Below are 20,492 nucleotides of genomic sequence, written 5' to 3'. Positions count from 1 at the left end.
GCATCGTTAAATGGCAATGAAACGACTATTAATAAAAATGGTAATGGAGATAACATGGTCTAAACCGGAAATGGAAGACTATTATCAAATAAAAACTGGTCTTTCATTTAGTACGAAGTTTTAGTAGTACGAACAACGAAACGGTCGAATAACAACATAATGAACATATCAAGTTTGATCTCGTTTTTTGTATTTTTAATATTTTTGCATTTATCATCAACAGCTTTTATGACAACAAGTAAGTTTTAACAAAGTAGTAATTAAGTTGTTCATCAATGTTTTGTTTGAATAGAAATTGGGCCAAAACCACTTTGGAATGCGACATCTACCGATAAACTCCGTCAAGATCTGCTGTTAAATTACGATAAATTCGCTCGACCATCTCAACATACGAACGTAACGACCGTTAAATTTGAAGTCGATGTTAAACATGTAGAAGTTAATGAGTTTAAATCTACGATGACTTTGTTCGTTTGGGCAAAAATGGTAACAAAAAATTTTATTTCGTATTATTAAGTACCAAATCATTTTATTTTTATATTGTGTTCTAACTTATTTTCTAATTTAGCAGAGTTTTATTCGATTCGTTGTTGAGAGAAAAGGTTTCACTAAAAACATAATCCTTTTTACTAATATTTTGTTAACGTTGGACATAAAAATTTGTAACTATATGACATAATATAGAATTGATCAATAAGTCACCTATGCGAAGTTAGCCCCCAATTAGATAGGATTTTAGAATGAGGAGAATCAGTTAACCGATTTCGATAAACAATATCTCATTCGAAAGCATTCGAAACCAAGGATTATGGCCAATACGAAAGTGGAAATGCCCGATTCAAAATCTCTTTCGAATTCCGCTAAAACGCCAAAATAATGCAAACATACACGAAAATAACACAAAAATAGCTCTGTGAACCTGGAACCCGAGTTTACGATATTTTAGTTTTATTAGTACCATTCGATAGAGAATCGTTTGTACTTGTTTGTGCCACCTTTAATTTCGTTTGTACCTCAGGACCTAAAGAGATAAAAAAAATTTGAAACATTGCCGGAACCCCACTTTTTGTTATTCTAATTTTATTAATACCATTCGGTAGAGAATCGTTTGTACCCGTTTGTACCACTTTCGATTTCGATTGTATAAATCCATGTCGCAAGTTATATTATATTAGTTTATTATTATATAAAAAACGCCCCAAGCTGTAACTCTGTCATTTACATTCCGATTGTTATGAGCGGGGTATCAAACGAAATGGTTTCATGAATACTATGATTTATGCTACAAATAAATTTTTTCCAAGGCCATCTTCAATTTTAAGCGACTATTAACTTTTGCTTTTCAAATTGCTCTATATATTTTCTTTTACGTCATTGGATAGAGATTGTTTTTCTGAAACCACTGATATACAATACATCCATTTTGAATATAATTTTAGTAGAGAAAAGACACCTGTATACACAGGTTGCCACACAAGAACGCCGCTAGCTGTACCTCTGTCACTTACCTTCCAATTTTCATGACCTAGCTATCAAATGAAATGGTTTAATGAATACTATGATTCATGCTACAAATAAACTTTTTCCAACGCCATCTTCAATTTCTAGCGATTATCAACATTTGATTTTCAAATTGCTCGGTATGTTTTTCTTCACGCTATTGGATAGAGTTTTTTTTTGAATCCATTAATGTACAATACATCAACATTAATTGTAATAGTAGCATAGAAAAACATTAAAATAGTTCCTGAACATTCTCTTAAAGTCACTTGTATTATACTGTAGTGTGACACTGGATAAATGAGAAAACCACTTATAAGTATCATTTACAACTGCTTCGGGCATTGACATAGCATTTAATGACTGTTATCAGTTTTGCGTGTTATTTTCTTCCATGACACACTGCAGTATTACAGACAATGTTCGGAAAATGTTTTAATTGTTTTTCTCTGCTAAAATTACAATTAATGTTAATGTATTGTGCATCAATGGGTCCAGAAAAAAAAATCTCTATCCAATAACGTGAAAAAAAATATACCGCGCATTTTGAAAATCAAAAGTTGATAATCGTTTGAAATGGAAGATGGCGTTGGAAAAAGTTTATTTGTAGCATGAATCATAGCATTCATCAAACCATTTCATTTGATACCTCGTTTATAAAAATCGGAAGTTAAGAGGATAACCTATTAGCGAAAACAACGAATACCATTTTATTCAGCCATCGTTTAAAATTTTTGTATGTTTGTTATATCAAAATTTCTATTTTTTTATATAGTTTTTAGTGATGCATTTAGTTTTTTCAAAAAATGTCGCGTAACGTTTCTAAAATCACGTTTTAAAAAATTTTTAAAAACGGAATGCATCACCAGGTAGTGAAATGTAAAGTAAATCATATTTAAAGAATTCAATTTTTTTATTAAATGCAGCAAATTTAAATAAAATGGGTTTAAAACGTTTAGTCTGTTTTGATTGCTTTCGGAGTATAAATACGGCAACATCGCAAATATTGCTATGTCCCAAACATTGCCCGAGACATAGTGGAGCTTAGTATTCTCGGTAACCGAGACGTCGGCGTAATGTCTCGAAGAAAAACAAACCTGAAGCGATTAATATTTTCAGATAGATCAAAAAATTTTTATATCACTAATTTAAATTTAAACATTTAATTTACGTAGAATGCAAAACAATGTTTAAGTGTGGCAATAAATTTTTAATAATGAGAATATTTGCACAATTATCTGACCATTTACTATTAGATTAATTATTAAAATAAATACCAAAGGTATATTTTAAAATAAATAATACAACATAAATAATAAAAAAATATATTAACTCATAAAAAACTAAAAATTTTCTTAATAAACAATTTTTGCATTTTTTCAAAAATTTTCTGATATAAGGGTACTAAAATTTGGAGAAAAACAATCTCTATCAAATGAACCTAACAAAAGGGTACATTGCCATTTAAAACAATTCAAGTGTTATTCGTTGCTCATTTGTTTTCTGAAATATAAACAATTGAATGTTGTGTTGCTGTCCTATTATGGCAAATAAAATATTAAACAACTTTTGTATAAAATGTTTTTTTATAAAGTCAACATTTACCGAGATATATACTATATTCCATAAATAATGGGCACCCTGTATAAAAATATATGGTGGTTCTGTAAGTGGTGGCATAATTTCAACCACATATACTGCTAGAGCAAAAATTATGACAACTAGTGTAAACGTTTTTAATCTTTAAATACAGGATGATTTTTGAACATATGTCCTATTTCAATTATTTACGAAATTATAACACTTTAAAGTTTTCTGCAGCGAATGTATTAATAGTCAGTAAAAACTTGTCATTGTAATATGTCAGTTTGCTGCAAGGTTTAATTATTACATACAAGAAGAAACTCAAAATCTACGCTTATAGCACTGAAGAGTATGCTGATATAATTTTCGTGTATGGTTTTTGCAATTGAAATGCTCGACAATTAGTACCAGAATATCAAGAAAGATTTCCACAGCGTCATTTGCCATATTATTCAGTTTTAGCAATTCTTTCAGAAGACTTCGAGAAACAGGTTATCCTATTCGACCGCATGTAGTTAATGTAGAGGACGAAGAAACTGTAATTAATGCTGTCATTGATAATCCTTATATCAGCACTCGAAGAATAGCACACAAAATACATGTAAGTCAAAATTTTGCATGGCGCGTATTGAACCGCCAAGTCCTTCATCCGTATCGTAAACAGAACGTTCAAGCTCTACAGCCAGGAGATAATCAGCAACAGTTAGCATTTTGTGAATGGTTATTGCAGTAACATGCTCAAAATAATGACTTCATTTCAAATGTTCTCTGGACAGATGAATCATGTTTTACACGAGATGGTATAAATAATTACCATAATGAACATATCTGGGTATTAGAAAATCCGCATGCGATTAGACTAAGAAAATTTCAACAACGTTTCAGCATCAACGTTTGGGGTGGAATATTTAACAACAATTTACTAGGTTTGCTTGTACTTGATGGACGTTTGAACGCTGTAAATTACAGATTTTTTTTGAACAATACTCTTTTTGATTTACTTGAAGATATACCTCTTAATGGTACTAGCACAATGATGCCCACCTCATCACGGAAGAGTAGTTGTCAAGTGGTTAAATCAATATTTTCCAAACAAGTGGATTGGTAATAATGGTCCATTTGCTTGGCCACTTAGATCCCCCGATCTTAATCCATTGGATTTCTACTTATGGGGTCATATGAAACAAATTGTGTATGAAGTGGAAATTAACACACGAGAACAGTTATTAAACAGAATACAAATGGCTGCTACTGAAACAAGAAATCAACCAGACATTTTAATTCGGCTGAAGAACTCTTTAATTCGTCATTGTGAAGCATGTATTCCTCCTTCAGAAGGAGGCTATTTTGAACAATATTTGTAATATTTATGTGTTTTAAAAAAATGTAGTAGTTAATTATGATATAAAAATGAAAACTTTAAAGTGTTATAATTTCGTAAATAATTAAAATAGGACATATGTTCATTAACATTTTTTTTTGTAATTGGATTAGCTATCATATGACAAAGTTTGATGGTGAACTGATAAATCACCCTGTATAAATCAATAAATGCCTAAGGTATAGATTACCTTCAATAATTTCAGTGATTTGTCATATACAGATAAAATTTGGTATACTGTGAAATTTTATAATGAGGAATCTGATAAGATCGGCATCCACCAACATCCCTTTTCGAGAAAATATATAATTTTAACTAACAATCGATAATAATGAAATACTAGTAATAACAGCTATGTTCCAAAAAGCGGCCCCAACTCGTATTCAAATGCATTCAACTAAGAATAAAATCAACGTCGCTGATTGTCGGGGAATTACCCGACAATCGGACAGTCCTAGTCGCCATCGGCCTGGCGTGCCAGCCCGATCGAGTACACATCGAGCGGTGTTGCCGCATTAGGCGTGTTCACGACCGAATCTCGTTTCGAATTTTTCGCCAGCTAGGTAGGCCTCTTAAATGACAGAGTTACAGCTTACGGCGTTCTTGTGCGACAACCTGTATATACAGGTGTCTTTTTTCTACTAAAATTACATTCAAAATGGATGTATTGCACATCAATGAATTCAGAAACACAATCTCTATCTAATGACGTGAAGAAAAATATATGGAGCAATTTGAAAAACAAACGTTAATAATCGCTTAAAATTGAAGATGGCCTTGAAAAAGATTTATTTGTAGCATGAACCATAGTATTTATCAAACCATTTCATTTGATGCCTCGGCCATGAAAATCGGAATATAAATGACAGAGTTACAGCTTGGGGCGTTTTTTGTGTGACACCCTGTATATGGGAAAATGTATATGTATATATACATATAAAAATATAAAAAACTTCTTTCTTGCTTATATTTTAAATATCTATTGGAACCGGTTTCGACACATAAAGGTCATCATCAGCCAAATTCTTTGCAAGCGAAAAATAAAAAAGGAAATCACATCAAAATCTTATTTCGTTATAAAAATTATATAACATACGTCATAAATGAAGAAAGTGCTAACGTTGAATTTTATAAAAATAACACATTGAATATTAAAATATTAAAATTTAAATAAATAAACTATGGTAAAATGTTAAAATTAAATAAATATGTTACAAATTATAATGAAACGTACGACAAGGCGAACACAGCACACAATAATGGAAATTTTACATGAAAGTAAGTACACCACCCGAATAAACCGGTTACATATTAAAATCGGTTGAATAAAACGATGGTAAAATTGGAAAATTATTATTTTATTTGTTTAGTTTTTCTTTTCTTGCTTTTTGATAGGAAGGAGTATAATGGGGTGTAAAAAGTATCAACTTGATCGTTGAGAAGATTTATTCTTTTATTTTTCCTATGTTTATCGATTTCAAATATTTCCAAAAGATCCAGTTTAAACCCTTTCTCGCATTTATGTAACAATTTCGTGCTATGGAAGTCGATAATATGACCAGTTAATTGACTGTGTTTGAATATGTTAGAATTCGTTTTTATTTTATGCTCCTGTAGTCTTAAATCAAGTCTACGACCTCTTTGCCCAATATATAAACTATTGCATTCTTTACAATTAACTTTATAAACTCCAGAATCTTGGACATTAGTTTTATTATGTTTTAAATGATGATTTGATAACAAGTTTAGAATTGTTCTTCTATTACTATAGGCCAATGGTATACCATACTTAGCAAGGATCTTATGGGCTTGTTGAGAAGTATCAATAAAAGTAATAGGTTTGTAAATGTTATTCTTTAAGGGTTTAGTATATAAAACACCCTTAGTTATTGTAATCTCATTTAAAAGGTTGTCAATTATATTGTTTGAAAAACCATTTTGTTTAGCTAAGCAATAGATATAATTGAGTTCTTTAACACGATTTTCTTTTGACAATGGGTAATCCAGAGCTCTATTAATTAAATAATGGAAACTTGCTATTTTTTGATGAAATTAGATTTTGATGTGATTTTCTTTTTTATTTTTCGCTTGCAAAGATTTTGACCGATGATGACCTTTATGTGTCGAAACCGGTTCCAATAAATATTTAAAATATAAGCAAGTAAGAAGTTTTTTATATTTTTATATGTATATATACATATACATTTTCCTATATACTTTCGATTTCGTTTGTACCTCAACCGGTTCCAAAATACAGCGATTTTTTGATTTTTCAGAATACCGTTGAAAGTGTGTATCCCCGTTATTAATAGAGATATCGCAAAACGGTAGATGGAATTCGATAAAGATTCGTTTGTACCCGTTTATACCACTTTTGTTTTCGTTTGTACCTCAATCGATTCCAAAATACAGCGATTTTTGATTCTTCAGAATATCGCTGAAAGTGTGTATCTCCGTTATTAATAGAGATATCGCAAAACGGTTGATGGAATTCGATAGAGAATCGTTTATACTCGTTCGTGCCATTTTTGTTTTCGTTTGTACCTCAACAGTTTCCAAAATACAGCTTTTTTTTAATATTAGTGGAAGCCCCGGGTCTCGGTCTCGGTGGTTCCCATACTTTTCAAGTACATAAGACTAAAACGTTTGGGTCGTAACCGTTCTCAACTCTAGCAGGTGTGGCCTGGTATGCACTGTTTAATGTTTTGATGATTTATATCGAACACGAGAAATACGTGTTTGTGTGGATAAGTCTACACAAACACGTGTTTGTACACAAGACAACATACTACCAGGTATTTTCGCTTTGCTTTTCACTTTTTGTCACATTTGTCATTATATCACCTCCGTCGGTAATCCTCACTGTGAAACGTTATTAAAGTTAATTCTTAGATTTGCTATCATAGGTCGTATTTTTAATACTTAATTAGCATATAATGTTTGGAATGAGGCAGTTATAAAAATGGATAACAAAATATCAGCTAAACACAAGACATGCTACGAAAATTTCATAATGTTAATCACAAAGCCAATACATCATTAGATATAGCAAATTCCGAAATGAATAGTACCGGTGGTTCAAATTGGTCGATGAATATATTCCGAGACGGGTTAGTGCTTCTTAGAGCGACAATTACTATTTCAGGCGACGATTGGAACAGTATTCGACCTGTTAGTAGAATTTATAAGGGTAGGGCGTATAATGTATTAAGACAAGGCTGGACTGATGTAATGCAGAAACAATTGTAGCAAGAACATCGGTTGCCATGTTGCTATGCTTTCAAAAATCCAAAAGTTAACTTAAATCCAGGAGAATCATGGTTATGGATTAAAGGTTTATGTATCGAATGTGGTGAAGGAATTGATTTGTACGCGCCAGACAAACCAACAGATGACCATATCACGCTCCAAATTTCAACAAGTGATACAAAAAATATTGAGCATAAAAAAAAGCGTCAATTACGAGGTGTACTTAGACAACGAGTAATAAAAGACGTTACTGCTCAGTCAACCTATGCTTGGTGTAGCAGGAAGCCAATGAACTTATGGATTTTGAAGATAAAGTTTCCGCGTATTTGTACAACGAAAATGTTTTACGTAAGGTAAAGCAAACAGCAAACTGACCGGGAATTAGGACTTTGTAGAGGCATCGACCTTTTTCAATCAGTGCATGAATTGAAATATCGTCCTGAATTTACAGGTACTATTCGGGACATTGGCTACGATACATTTTTTGCATTGTATTGTGTGACACAAAAAAAAATAAATAAAGAAAAATGGAACTAGAATCCTGCCACGTCCTCGTCGTTAATTGTGGCTTACGCAATGTGCAGGAGAAAAAAACCCAAAAACGAAAGCGGTACAAAGAAGTACAAACGATTCACTCTCGTACCACATCGACCCTTTTGCGATATTTGAATTAATAACGGAGATACACACTTTCAGCGATATTCTGAAGAATCAAAAAATCGCTGTATTTTGGAATCGCTTGAGGGACAAACGAAAACAAAAGTGGTACAAACGATTATCTATCGAATTCCATCGACCGTTTTGCGATATCTGTATTAATAACGAAGATACACACTTTCAGCGATATTCTGAAGAATCAAAAAATCGCTGTATATTGGAACCGGTTGAGGTACAAACGAAATCGAAAGTGGTATAAACGGGGACAAACGATTCTCTACCGAATGGTATTAATAATATTAGAATATCAAAAAGTGGGGTTCCGGCAATTTTTCAAAATTTTTTTATCTCTTTAGATCCTGAGGTGGTACAAACGAAATTAAAGGTGGTACAAACGAGTACAAACGATTCTCTATCGAATGGTACTAATAAAACCAAAATATCGTAAACTCGAGTTCCAGGTTCACAGAGCTCACAAAAATGACCTTTTTTAAGTGGTGATAACTCGTAAATGATGTACCCGATGATCAAGATCTATACGTCATTCGGTTCGTCATAGTTTCTTCTATCGAAATCACGAAAAGCCCGATTTAAATTCTTTCCCGTTAACCTTGTACAGCCCTCGGAATGACACCGTGTTCGGCTCGTCGTTTATGCACGTATGAACGCTCGAAAGTACCAATATAAAAAAATTTATTTAAACTAAATCGACTATAATTAAACGGTTTGACGGATTTTAATGTTTTATACCTCAATCGAAAGTTTGTGTCTGGCTGAATGCGGTTGTCGAAATGCCCGATTCTAAATATTTAAGGATTTTGATTAAAACACAAAAAACGAATTAATCAAACACATCAATTATTTCTTTAACTAATTAACCAATTTTAGTTGTCAACATCTCGATCAAAAGTTTGATCTACAATTAATGCAAAGGCGGAAATGAGAGATTTCAAAACTTACTAATTACCTGCGTATGGCTATTGAAATGACCCCGCGAATCTGCCGACTGGAAGTCTAGCCCCAATAAGAAAAAAATTATTTTAATTACATTCGCTATAACTAAAGAACGGTTTGACGGACTTTAATGTTTTACATCTTAAATGAAAGCTTGCATCTGGCTGAATGCATATGTCAAAATGTCCGATTCGAAATATTTAAGGATTTTGATTAAAATACAAAAAACTACTTAATCAAATAAGTTAATTATCTCCTTTATTAATTGCCCGATCTCTAAATTTGCTAATTAAGTACGTACCATTTAAACATACAATTAACAATCAAAATATTAGAAATTGGATTTTGAATAAAACACAAACAATTAATTAACCAAATAAGCCAATTATCTCCGTTGTTAATTGACCAATTTTAGTCATCAACATCTCGATCGAAAGTATAATCTACAATGAATGCGAAGGCGGAAATGCACGATTTCAAAATTTACTAATTACCTACGTACGGTTATTTAAATGACTCCAATTATCTACCGACTGGAAGTCTAGCCCCCAATAAGAAAAAATGAGTTTAAATAAATTCGTTATAACTAAAGACCGATTTTAATGTTTTATATCTCAAACGAAAGCTTGCGTCTGTCTGAATAATTATGTCGAACTGCTCGATTCGAAATATTTAAGGATTTTGATTAAAATACAAAAAACTACTTAATCAAATAAGTTAATTATCTCCTTTATTAATTGCCCGATCTCTAAATTTGCTAATTAAGTACGTACCATTTAAACATACAATTAACAATCAAAATATTAGAAAACGCAATATTAAAAAACGCAGTAGTTCACCAAAACCTCTTAATAAGGAAATAAACCATACAAAAAGTAATAAAAATATAAACTATTATAATCCTTCTGAAAATATCCACAATAGCTCTATATCTAATAATAATGTAAATCTAAATGTAAGGGAACAAGGGGATGCTAATAGTTACAATAAATTTAACGGCCAAAATAGCGAAAACACATACAACACCAATAATAACAAATCCAAAACATCATTATGCATAAAAAGAATTAATTTTAACAGCCTTATGTTGAAAATTGATCTGAGTGATATTACTAAATACAAATTTGCCCCTAGATTTACCAACCTTTCTAAATATAAACTCTCGAAGGAAGAGGATAATATTTTTAAATTAGGACATAAAATGTCAATTCCTTCTAAAATAAAACCCGTAGATTTGGCCATAAAACTAGAAACACAGCTAAGACACTCCCTAGATATTAAAGATATATTTCAAGATAATCACAACCTGATCAAAAGACTTAATAAACAACCCACACTTAAGAATAAATATAAAAAACCTAACACCTTTCCTTCCAATACTCCTATTTCAAATCTGAGAAAAGCTATAGAAAGAGAATCTCACCATTAGACTTGGCGATAAGAATGCCGGAATAGTTATATTGGATAAAGTTAATTATATTAATAAAACACTTCTCTTTTTTAAGAATAATAATATAAGAAAGTTAAAAGAAGACCCAACAATAAAATACAAAAATAGATTAAAAAAGTTGATAAAGGATAATCATATACAACTGAACTACTTTAATATAACTCCTTATAACTCAAATGTCATGAACCCGTTGACACCTGACCTAAAGTCTTATATAAAATTACATAAAAAAGACTTGAGCATCCGTCCCATAATACGAAATACTAACACACCCACTAGTAGAATTGCTAAAAAGATTCAAAAATTCCTTCATGAATTCTTTAAAGACGAATCTCAATTTAACATTAAACGTTCTACTGATTTAATTAAGAAATTAGAACAAGTTACACCCTCGAAAAATTAACGATTAATATCATTTGATATAAAAAATATGTATTCAAATATACCAATAAATGCCTCTATCAATATTATCAGGGAACAACTAATAAATAACACGTATACACTAAAACTTGATTCGGAAAATATAACTTCATTTATCGAGATTCTAAAAATAGTCAAACAACAAAACTTTTTTATCTTTGAAAACGATTATTTCGAAATGAACGATGGATTCCCAATGGGCTCCCCCATATCGGGTATTATGGCAGACATTTACTTCAGTGCTTTAGAAAACCTTATATTTACTGATAAATACAAATTAATTAACCATATTAACCGTAATATGATTTTTGATGGTAACAATGCTCAAATAATAGCACTGAAAAATATTTTCGATAATCTATGCAATCTGAAATTCACTGCAGAAATAGAAACTGAAAGTAAACTGAACTTTTTTGAGCTTATTCTAATTTTAATTTCATGTTCAATAGACTAATGAATTACCCTCTGAATGATGAAAACATAAATAAAGAAATAAATAAAATACTTAATATAGGTGTTAACAACAACTTCAAAATTTCGGAACTTCAAAAAATATTCAATATACCTCACAAACGACTCATTAACAAGTTAATATATCCACATCATAAATCTGTCAATCAATATTCAGCCATCCCCTACAACTCCAATCTAGAATTTAAAATAGGAAAAAACCTAACCAAATTTAACTTTATCCCAGTAACGTATAATGCGGAGAAACAAAACAAAAATATTCCCTTTTCTATTGTCTTGCTTACATCTTACGTTAACATTTTAATTATAATGCTCATTCATCATAACAAACTCTGTTCACTGAATAACACAAATCTCAAGTTGCGTGCAAATACCGCTGGTGGCGCCCATTTCAAAATTCCCGGTTGGGGATTGTAAAGCGTATACCTTGATTGTAAATACGTATATATTTTTAAAATAGTACTGTTGCAAAGAGGAGAAATTAGACCCTTATTTCTAACATTTAGATTGTGAATATCCGTTCTGAACCTTATCTTATCACTTAAATAACGTGGTTCTCGCAACATTAAAAGTTTATGATAAAAAGTAAACCCAGCAATCTGCAACATATGAGAAACATGTTCTCGTCGTCTAAGTTCATAAATCATTCGTAAACAGGAACTTTGTACACGCTATATTTAACGTGCCGTAGAGACAAGTATCAAGACAAGGACCATATACAGTACTACTATAATTAGAATTACTAAGTATTAAACTGTCACATAATCTTATCTTATTTGATGTCGTTAACAAATATCTACTATCATATATTATTTTCAGAGCAGCAAACGATTTCGTAACTTTATTACTAATATATTCACGGAATCTTAAATCGCTATCAAGCATTAAGTCCAAGTTGCGAGACGTGTCACTGACCTTTATTGGTTTGTTGTTAATATTTACGAAGAAAGAGCTAGTATACTTAGTATACTTCATACGTGGTTTTTGTCTCCCAAACAGTATCACCACAGATTTGTCTGGGTTCACACTCAGGAAATGTTCTGTGGATATGTCAATCAAACTATGTATATTACTACCAAGCGCTAATCCAGCCGAGGTTATACTTTCAGGACAACTGTAATGCTTTCGGAAGCCGGATTGTGTAGATGGTAGGATATCATACTTGTTCAAGAATAAACTTATTTGGAAATGCATTATTTTTTTAATTACCTTTGATATTGCCGGCAAAGTACTAATTGGTCTTAATTCATTATATATCTTCTTTGGCAATGGTGTCACTAGTAGTGCCGTTTTCCAACACGATGGAAATACTTTGTTGGAAATATAATGAAACAATCTGGAGGGGTTTACCAGATTTTGGTATCATTATCATTTCAGCAACTTTCTATATACTTGGGAAATATTTTTGTTTAAAAACAGCATTAATTATGTGTAATAGTTTTGTAATCGCCCGTTTTCGGAAATGTTTCAAAGTTTCTCTATAAATTAGGTCATAGAATGCTATTTGCGAAAGAAAGAAAGAACAACATTTATTTGGACTTATTACAAATACGAATAAATTTGAAAAGAAAAATACATATATAAAACAAATATACGATAGATCCAAAAGGGCTATAGACCTGAGTCTTCCTGCCCGTGACTTGAATTGTGTTTGGTTTTCGGTCTTCTCAGGTGGGCCTTATTTTTTTAAGCAGTGTGAGCCGTGTGATGGGACAGTGGGTGAGGGAGAGGGGAGTGATGATAAAATTCTTTAGGTGTTTATGGGAAGTTTATAATTGCTTTAAGGGATAAGGATTGTAGACGGGAGTTTATAGGAGGAATCTTTGTAAGGTCGTATAGAAGTTCGTTAGAAGGGCGAAAAGTGGGTTGTGAAGGTGTCTAATGTGAGTGATGATTCTCAGGGCTGCTCTCTCTGCTACCTCCAGATGGTACTGTGATCCTCTTAGCGCTTCAGTCATGATTAATGAAGCATATTCGATAATAGGTCGACATATTGAAGTGTATATGTGAGTAGCGCATTTGGTGGATATTTCTCGGCCTCTATAGGACAGCGAGCGGAAGTGTGTGGCGCGGTTTTTGACCTTCATTTTTACTTTAATGGCGTGGGCAGAGAATTTAAGGGTTCTATCCAAGGTAATGCCGAGGTAATTGCAAGTTGGTGAAGCTGTGATAGGAGAAGATTGAATTATTATTGTGGGAGGAGCAACACGAGCAGGGAGGCAGGGGATTAAGAATTTGGTTTTGGAAGGATTTATTAGGATACGCCATTTTCGGTACCATTCCTGTATGTTTTGGATAAGTGTCTGCAGCCTTAGACGAGAGTAATATCGTCGGCATAAAGTAAGACGTAAGATTTCAGATCGAAGATGTCTGGATTGTCGTGGTAGATGTCGTAGCAATAGACATTGTACAGTGCTGGCGAGATGGGAGAGCTTTGAGGGAGACCTTGTTGAGCGGTGAAACTGTGAGAGTAGCAGTTTTTCACTTTAACCAATGACGAGCGGTCTGAAAGAAATTTTTTAGCAGGTTAAGGAGATAAAATGGGATTTTCAACATAGCTTGTACAGTAGACCTCTGTGCCATACGGAGTCGAATGCTTTCCGAACATCCAGGAACACTGCGGCGAATTGTTGTTTTTGGTAACGTGCGACTTGGAAATTTGAGACAAGTACTGCCAAGGGATGAGATGTAGATCTACCCTGTTGGAATCCAAATTGGTACGACGGAATTCTCCTTGCAACAACATCGAACAGCTTGTTCTTCAAGTGTACCTCGAAGAGCTTCCCCATCATGGGTAGCAATGAGATAGCACGGTAGTTCGCAGGGTCGGATAGAGAAGAATCTTTCTTGGGGATGCATATGATGACAGAGGTCTTCCAATTTTGTGGAACATGCTGGGTGGTAAGGCAATAGTTGTATATTCATCTTATATAGGAGTGGATATCAAGATCCAGCTTCCTTAAGATTTGCCTTGAAATGTTGTCGTATCCAGGGGTTGATGGTTCCTCTGTTAAGTAGTGTGAAGTATTCTTCGTTCTGCATAAGAGCATCCTGAGAAGTTTCGGACGAGTTGAGAAAGGCGTGTTGGCGTGTTGTTTTAATATAATATATATGTTGTTCTGTTATTAATTGTCTACTATATTTTTGTTGTACACCCACTCAAGGTATTCAGCGTGGATATTTACGATTTTTTCCGGGCTAGAGTGTGAGTAGGCATCCATAGGGTCAATAAGCACCTGGGTTTCTGGCGACTTTTAGTACTTCGGAAGTTTGCGGACTCTGTTGATTTTATCACAAGTCTCGATATATTTTTCGCTTCTGAACTGCTTCATTAGCTTTTGGATATTTTTATTAAGCTCGTTGAACCTTCTTTTCAGGGCAGGCTCCTCATAGGATCTAAAATGGCGATAGAGTCGTCGCTTTTCCTTGATTAAACGGAGAATAAATGGTGGCAGAGGGAAATTGTAATGTTTTTTGATTATGGAGGGGCTCGCTTCATCCACCAAATTTAGCAAGCGTTTGTTAAAAATTACGATCGACTCGGTTGGATTAACAGGGTTAGATTTTACATATTCCTTTATTCCTGCGTTCACTCTTTCCATATTACAAAGGTTATAGTTTTTGCTCAACGTAGGAGCTACTTTAGGTATTCGAGAGGTTGTATTTATGCTGATCACAAGACCCAGATGGTCAGAGCACAGATCAGGAATGACATTAACAGATGTGATGAGCGGTCTTATGTTGCTTGTGCAGAAGATTAAATCAGGCTTGGAGTTGGGGTTATTTGCCATGACAAACGTCGGAGGTGTTGCGATGCACACAAAATTTGACATACTCACAAATTGGTTGATGTGTCTGTTTTTTGTTGGGTTTGAGTTAAAGTCACCAATTATTAGACAATTGTCATACCGGGCTGCCATGTGAAATATTGTTTCGTCTATCTTACTGAAAGGATGTATATAAACCAACATGTACTCTTTCTGTGCCAATCATAAAAGTAAAGTGGAGGGCGTTGTTTAGTGGAGAATTTATTCTAGGAGGATTAGCTTTTCCGATTTGTAGCGTAGGATCGACCATAGCCACAGCTCCGCCTCTGACACCCCTGTTTACAATATTTCCCAATTCTTGGATCATTGTCTAATTTCTGAAGTTAATTAGCGTTTTGGATTTAGTTTCAACGAACATCGCACCGTGAATGCGGTTTACAATAATATAGTTTCCAATTAAGTGCTATTTGCGATTTCTCTATATTTAGTTTATGTATTTCATAATAAAGATCACTATGGGTTATGCTAGAAACAATATTTATCATAGTTCTTGGATTGTCTGATAACATAATAATCTTAGGTTGTTTATAGGTGTTACCATTTCAACACATTTGATCATAAAATTTCATCATTAGCTAATTTCTGAAAACCAGATAACCAAATTCGGTTAGAATATGTTGAATTGATTATCAAATCTAAAGCACCTATCCATTTTTAGATATTTCAATTAGTTGTAGCGAAAAAGATATCTAAGTTAACACCAAAACGTTGTAGTTTTTAATACTTTACTAACGTTGGACGTAAAAATTCGTCAGTTTAGAGAAGAACATTATGACAATTGTAGTTACTGTACTTTATTACTGGTTTATTAAGATAAAAAATCTGCTTTACATGTTTTGTCTATGAGTCATTATGAGAAGCGCTACAAGATAATGGCGAATCGTATTGAATTGGTCTTATAATTAATTAAAATGTTAAAAATTGGCGTTTAAACAAGCTCGCACTTTTAACATTCTCAAAAAATTACATCACTATTTATAGATGGTGTTATATAAAAAGGATTTTTATAAAATAATTTATAATTTAACAAATTGAACACGTTAAAATGTAAAATTATCTGAACAGACGTTACAAGTAAAAATTTTATAAAATAAAATGGGTGAAATAGCAAGAAATATTCAACTTTTTGTTCAAAAACCAAAACAACAAAAATATCCAATGCTCATGTTCTCTTGTAAGAGAAAACTATTATATAGAGTGTTTATAGAAAACATATTCAATGAAAAAGCAAGACAATTATCACTAAAATATAAAAAATGTTTATTTTTATAAAGGACTATGTAAATTTTGGAGAATAATAAACCAATATAAAAATTTTGTTGCCCTCACTTGATACCTTACATTCGCGATATTATAAACTCAAGTATAGCTTCCGGCGTCTTTCTGAAAGCTTGGAAAAGCGTTAATAAATTAAGCCGTTGCCAAAAATTAATAAACCGTCAGGTCTCAACGATTTGAGACCCATTAGCATCCTGCCTGTGCTCTCAAAAATTGCTGAACAAATCTTATATGAACAAATGGCGACCTTTATGGAGGAGAACAACATTTTCCCACAGAATCAATCAGGCTTTAGACGAAGTTATAGTTGTACTACTGCACTTATACACATTATAGACGATGTTGTCCGGGCAACTGACAGGGGTAACGTGACTGTCCTTTGCTTGTTGGACTACTCCAAGGCATTCGATACGGTCGACCATGAGACTCTTGTATCAATCTTAAAGTATTTGGGGTTCAATAAGGCAGTTTGTTTAACGCACGACTTTCTTTCGGAGAAAATACAAACGATGTCTGTGTACGTTCAACAGTCTGATTTTCAGCGTATTGGGTCTGGGGTGCTACAGAGCTCTATACTGTTTCCATTACTTTATGCTGTATATACGTCAAACTTCGATCAACAGATTAAGTACTGTAAAGCACATTTTAGGCATGTGCACATATTAACAGCGATCTGCATTCCTTATGTGAGTTTTCTTACCACCATATCCTTAAACTTAATCAAATGAAATCGAATGTGATTATATTTGGTCCGAAGAAACAACAACAGATGGTCTTAAAAGAACTACGCAGTATAGTGAACAATGAAGTCTTGCCAATTCAGAAATCAGTTAAAAATTTGGGCATTGTGATCGATGAGAGTCTGAGATTCAATGAAGACATTAACAAGTGCGTTCAGAAAGCTTATAGCAGTTTAAGAATTATCTATAGCAATAGAGCCTTTGTGAATCGTAAAACAAAAATTCATCTATGTGAAAGATTAGTTCTATCCATATTTAACTACGGTGATGCCCTGTATGCCCCGTTTTTGGCATACTTATTAAAAAATAAAATTCAAAAGGTACAGAATAGTTGTATTAGACTGATATTTGGTTTAAAACGCAGAGATCACGTAACCTGTAAGTTGGCCACTTTGAAATGGTTAGACATGTAGAGGAGAAGATCGCTACACATCTTATGTTTATACTATAAAATAATGACCTTACAAAAACCTCCGTATCTGTCAAAAAAAGCACGTTTTCGTGCGGACGTGCACTCGGTCAATGTTAGATTTAGGGGTAAATTATCCCCACCAATATTTTATACCGTAAGTTTTAAAAGATGTTTTTCATACCAGATATGCAAAGTAATAAATGAACTTCCTATTTGTTGTGCATTGGCTGAGTGTGCGTCAATAGCCATTTTCAAAAGGCGCTATGCTGTTTTCTTATTTGGGCAGCAGTGTTCTTGACATTTATGTTTTGGTTTTTTTTTTCTAATTGTGGAGAACCCTTTCCAACACGTTTATTGGAAATTTCGAGGAAACTTTACTTGTAAGATTCGTGTAACTGCTTTCGATTTTTTTTATCGCTTCAGTAATTAACTTCTGTTTTTCTCTTTTGTTCTATGGTGAGGTGGACGATCAGTACATATTGAACCTCATCATAAGTTTGATCATCATTTATTATTATTTTACTTAGTTTCATAAACACGTGATAAAAACGTATATTCCTGCTTTTGCATTCGTTCTCAAATAGAGACGGCCGGCGCTAATTAGTTAATATTATTTCAAAAAGAAGATTCAAATTCCTCTTTATTTTTAAGCATTGGAATGACGATAAATTGAAATGGAACGAATCCGATTATGATGGCATAGATTCTTTGAATATAGCAGCGCACGAAATTTGGCAACCGGATCTTAGTATTTACAACAGGTTTAAAAAAAATCTAATATTAAAAAAAATCAAAAGAATAATTATTTTCTTTTTATGTTTTAGTGCTGGAAGTGTTGGAATAGCTCAATACAGTACACATTGTGTCGTTGAAAGTTCCGGTACGGTATTTTGGGTGCCCTCAACTCAATTCACAGTGCTTTGCAGTTTTAATTTATTATATTGGCCATTTGACAAACAAAATTGTTCGGTACTAATCGGTTCTTGGACTTATCACGGAAATCATGTCGATATTACAGTTGATAAAGACCATTCGGTTATGGTAATAATAAATGTAATTAATTTTAATAACTTTATAAATGTTCCTTCTTTTAGAGTAATCTTCATGTTAACAGTACGGAATGGGTGATTACTAGTTTAAAATATTTTCGGGAGGCTGTGTATTATCCTTGTTGTGAAGAACCATACCCAACGATAACACTTACTGTACTTTTACAACGTTTATCACCGTCTTATAAAGCTTTAATTATAACTCCAAGTTTTGGTAAGAAATTTTAATTCAAGATAAAAATTATTTAGATATTGTTTTTTCTTTGTAGTTATAATTGTTTTGACTTTATTATCATTTTGGTTACCACCGCAATCCGGTGAAAAAATCCTTTTAAATGGAGTAACAGCTTTAATTATAACAGCCTTTATGATGTACTTTACTCAAAAGATTCCAGCAATGGGAACACATACCCCTTTAATTGTTCTTTTTTATACAAGTAGTCTTTATGTAATTTGTTTTTCGTTGATAAATTCCGTTGTTGTTATTTGGATGTCGAGAACTCCACATGCAAAACCGGTACCTTGGTTTATTAAAAACCTTCTTTTGGGAAAATTCGGAAATTGGATTGGATTATCAAATTATGTAAATCAAGTAAGATATTGTTTATTCAGCTTTTAGTACGTGTGATATTCATTTTATTTATTTAGAATTCAGTAAATATTCAAAGAGTAACCGCTGAAGAAATGCGTGATCATCAAGTGACGGATTTCGATGATCAATCTGATGATAAACATTTTATAAGAGCGTCATCTCCGGTAAATCACCAACAAGACTGGATAATGTTAGCTGTAGCCATCGATCGATTATCTTTCATATTTTACAGTTTGTTGTTCGCTATTTTAGCGATTACATATTCAATTTAGTACATATAAAAAATCATTTCATTTTACTACAAAAATTTATATACAAATTGTGTAATATATTAGCACACTTTCTGCTCAATGAAAATATATTTTATTCTAAACAACCTTGTTATCTTTCTTGACTTTTTTTTCTTTATTTTTGTGTAACATCTTCGCAAACCTTAGGTATATAATATGTTATATACATATATGCAGTAGATTCCGATTTTAACGTATCCTCACTGTATTAAAAAGTGCATACGTTATATTAGGAAGTACGTTATCATAAAATATCACTTTGAAATTGTGAATGAGACATTAGACCAATCTTGTCTTGTCCTCGCGATTTATTCTTTATACAGATTTCACAACTTTTGTAATAATTATTTATATTACAAGTGGGCTAGAAACATAATTACTGTACGAGTGTAGAATTGCACGACGAGGTCGTAGACCGAGTCGTGTAATCACACCAGTACTTACGTTTCATGGTAAGAAACGGAAGACTTCTGACATTCAACGGCAACTTATTAAATAGCTTTTTGTTTAGTGAGTGACCGTTAGATGGCACTAGTAGTTAATAAAAGAGTCTGTATTATTGACCGAATAAGACGCATACGACGCACATAATCTATGGTATAAGGAGAGAATAAAAACCGTTAAGAAAGTGATGGGTT

General features: G+C 32.7%; 1 protein-coding gene across 1 annotated transcript; it reads left to right on the top strand.

The window, feature by feature from the left end:
- Positions 1-77: 77 nt before the first annotated feature.
- LOC111420864 (neuronal acetylcholine receptor subunit alpha-3-like) lies at positions 78-19,940 on the top strand. The gene is made up of 7 exons (XM_071199866.1): positions 78-238; positions 293-486; positions 18,575-18,684; positions 18,748-18,964; positions 19,018-19,186; positions 19,242-19,564; positions 19,621-19,940. The coding sequence occupies exons 1-7, from the start codon at positions 160-162 to the stop codon at positions 19,834-19,836; spliced, it is 1,308 nt and encodes a 435-aa protein (XP_071055967.1). The 5' UTR covers positions 78-159; the 3' UTR covers positions 19,837-19,940.
- Positions 19,941-20,492: the final 552 nt, after the last annotated feature.

This window comes from Onthophagus taurus, chromosome 11, assembly GCF_036711975.1.
Source record: "Onthophagus taurus isolate NC chromosome 11, IU_Otau_3.0, whole genome shotgun sequence".
In the NCBI taxonomy this organism is placed as follows: domain Eukaryota; kingdom Metazoa; phylum Arthropoda; class Insecta; order Coleoptera; family Scarabaeidae; genus Onthophagus; species Onthophagus taurus.
The sequence above is the reverse complement of the archived record's forward strand: the minus strand, read 5'-3'. Positions and strand labels throughout refer to the sequence as shown.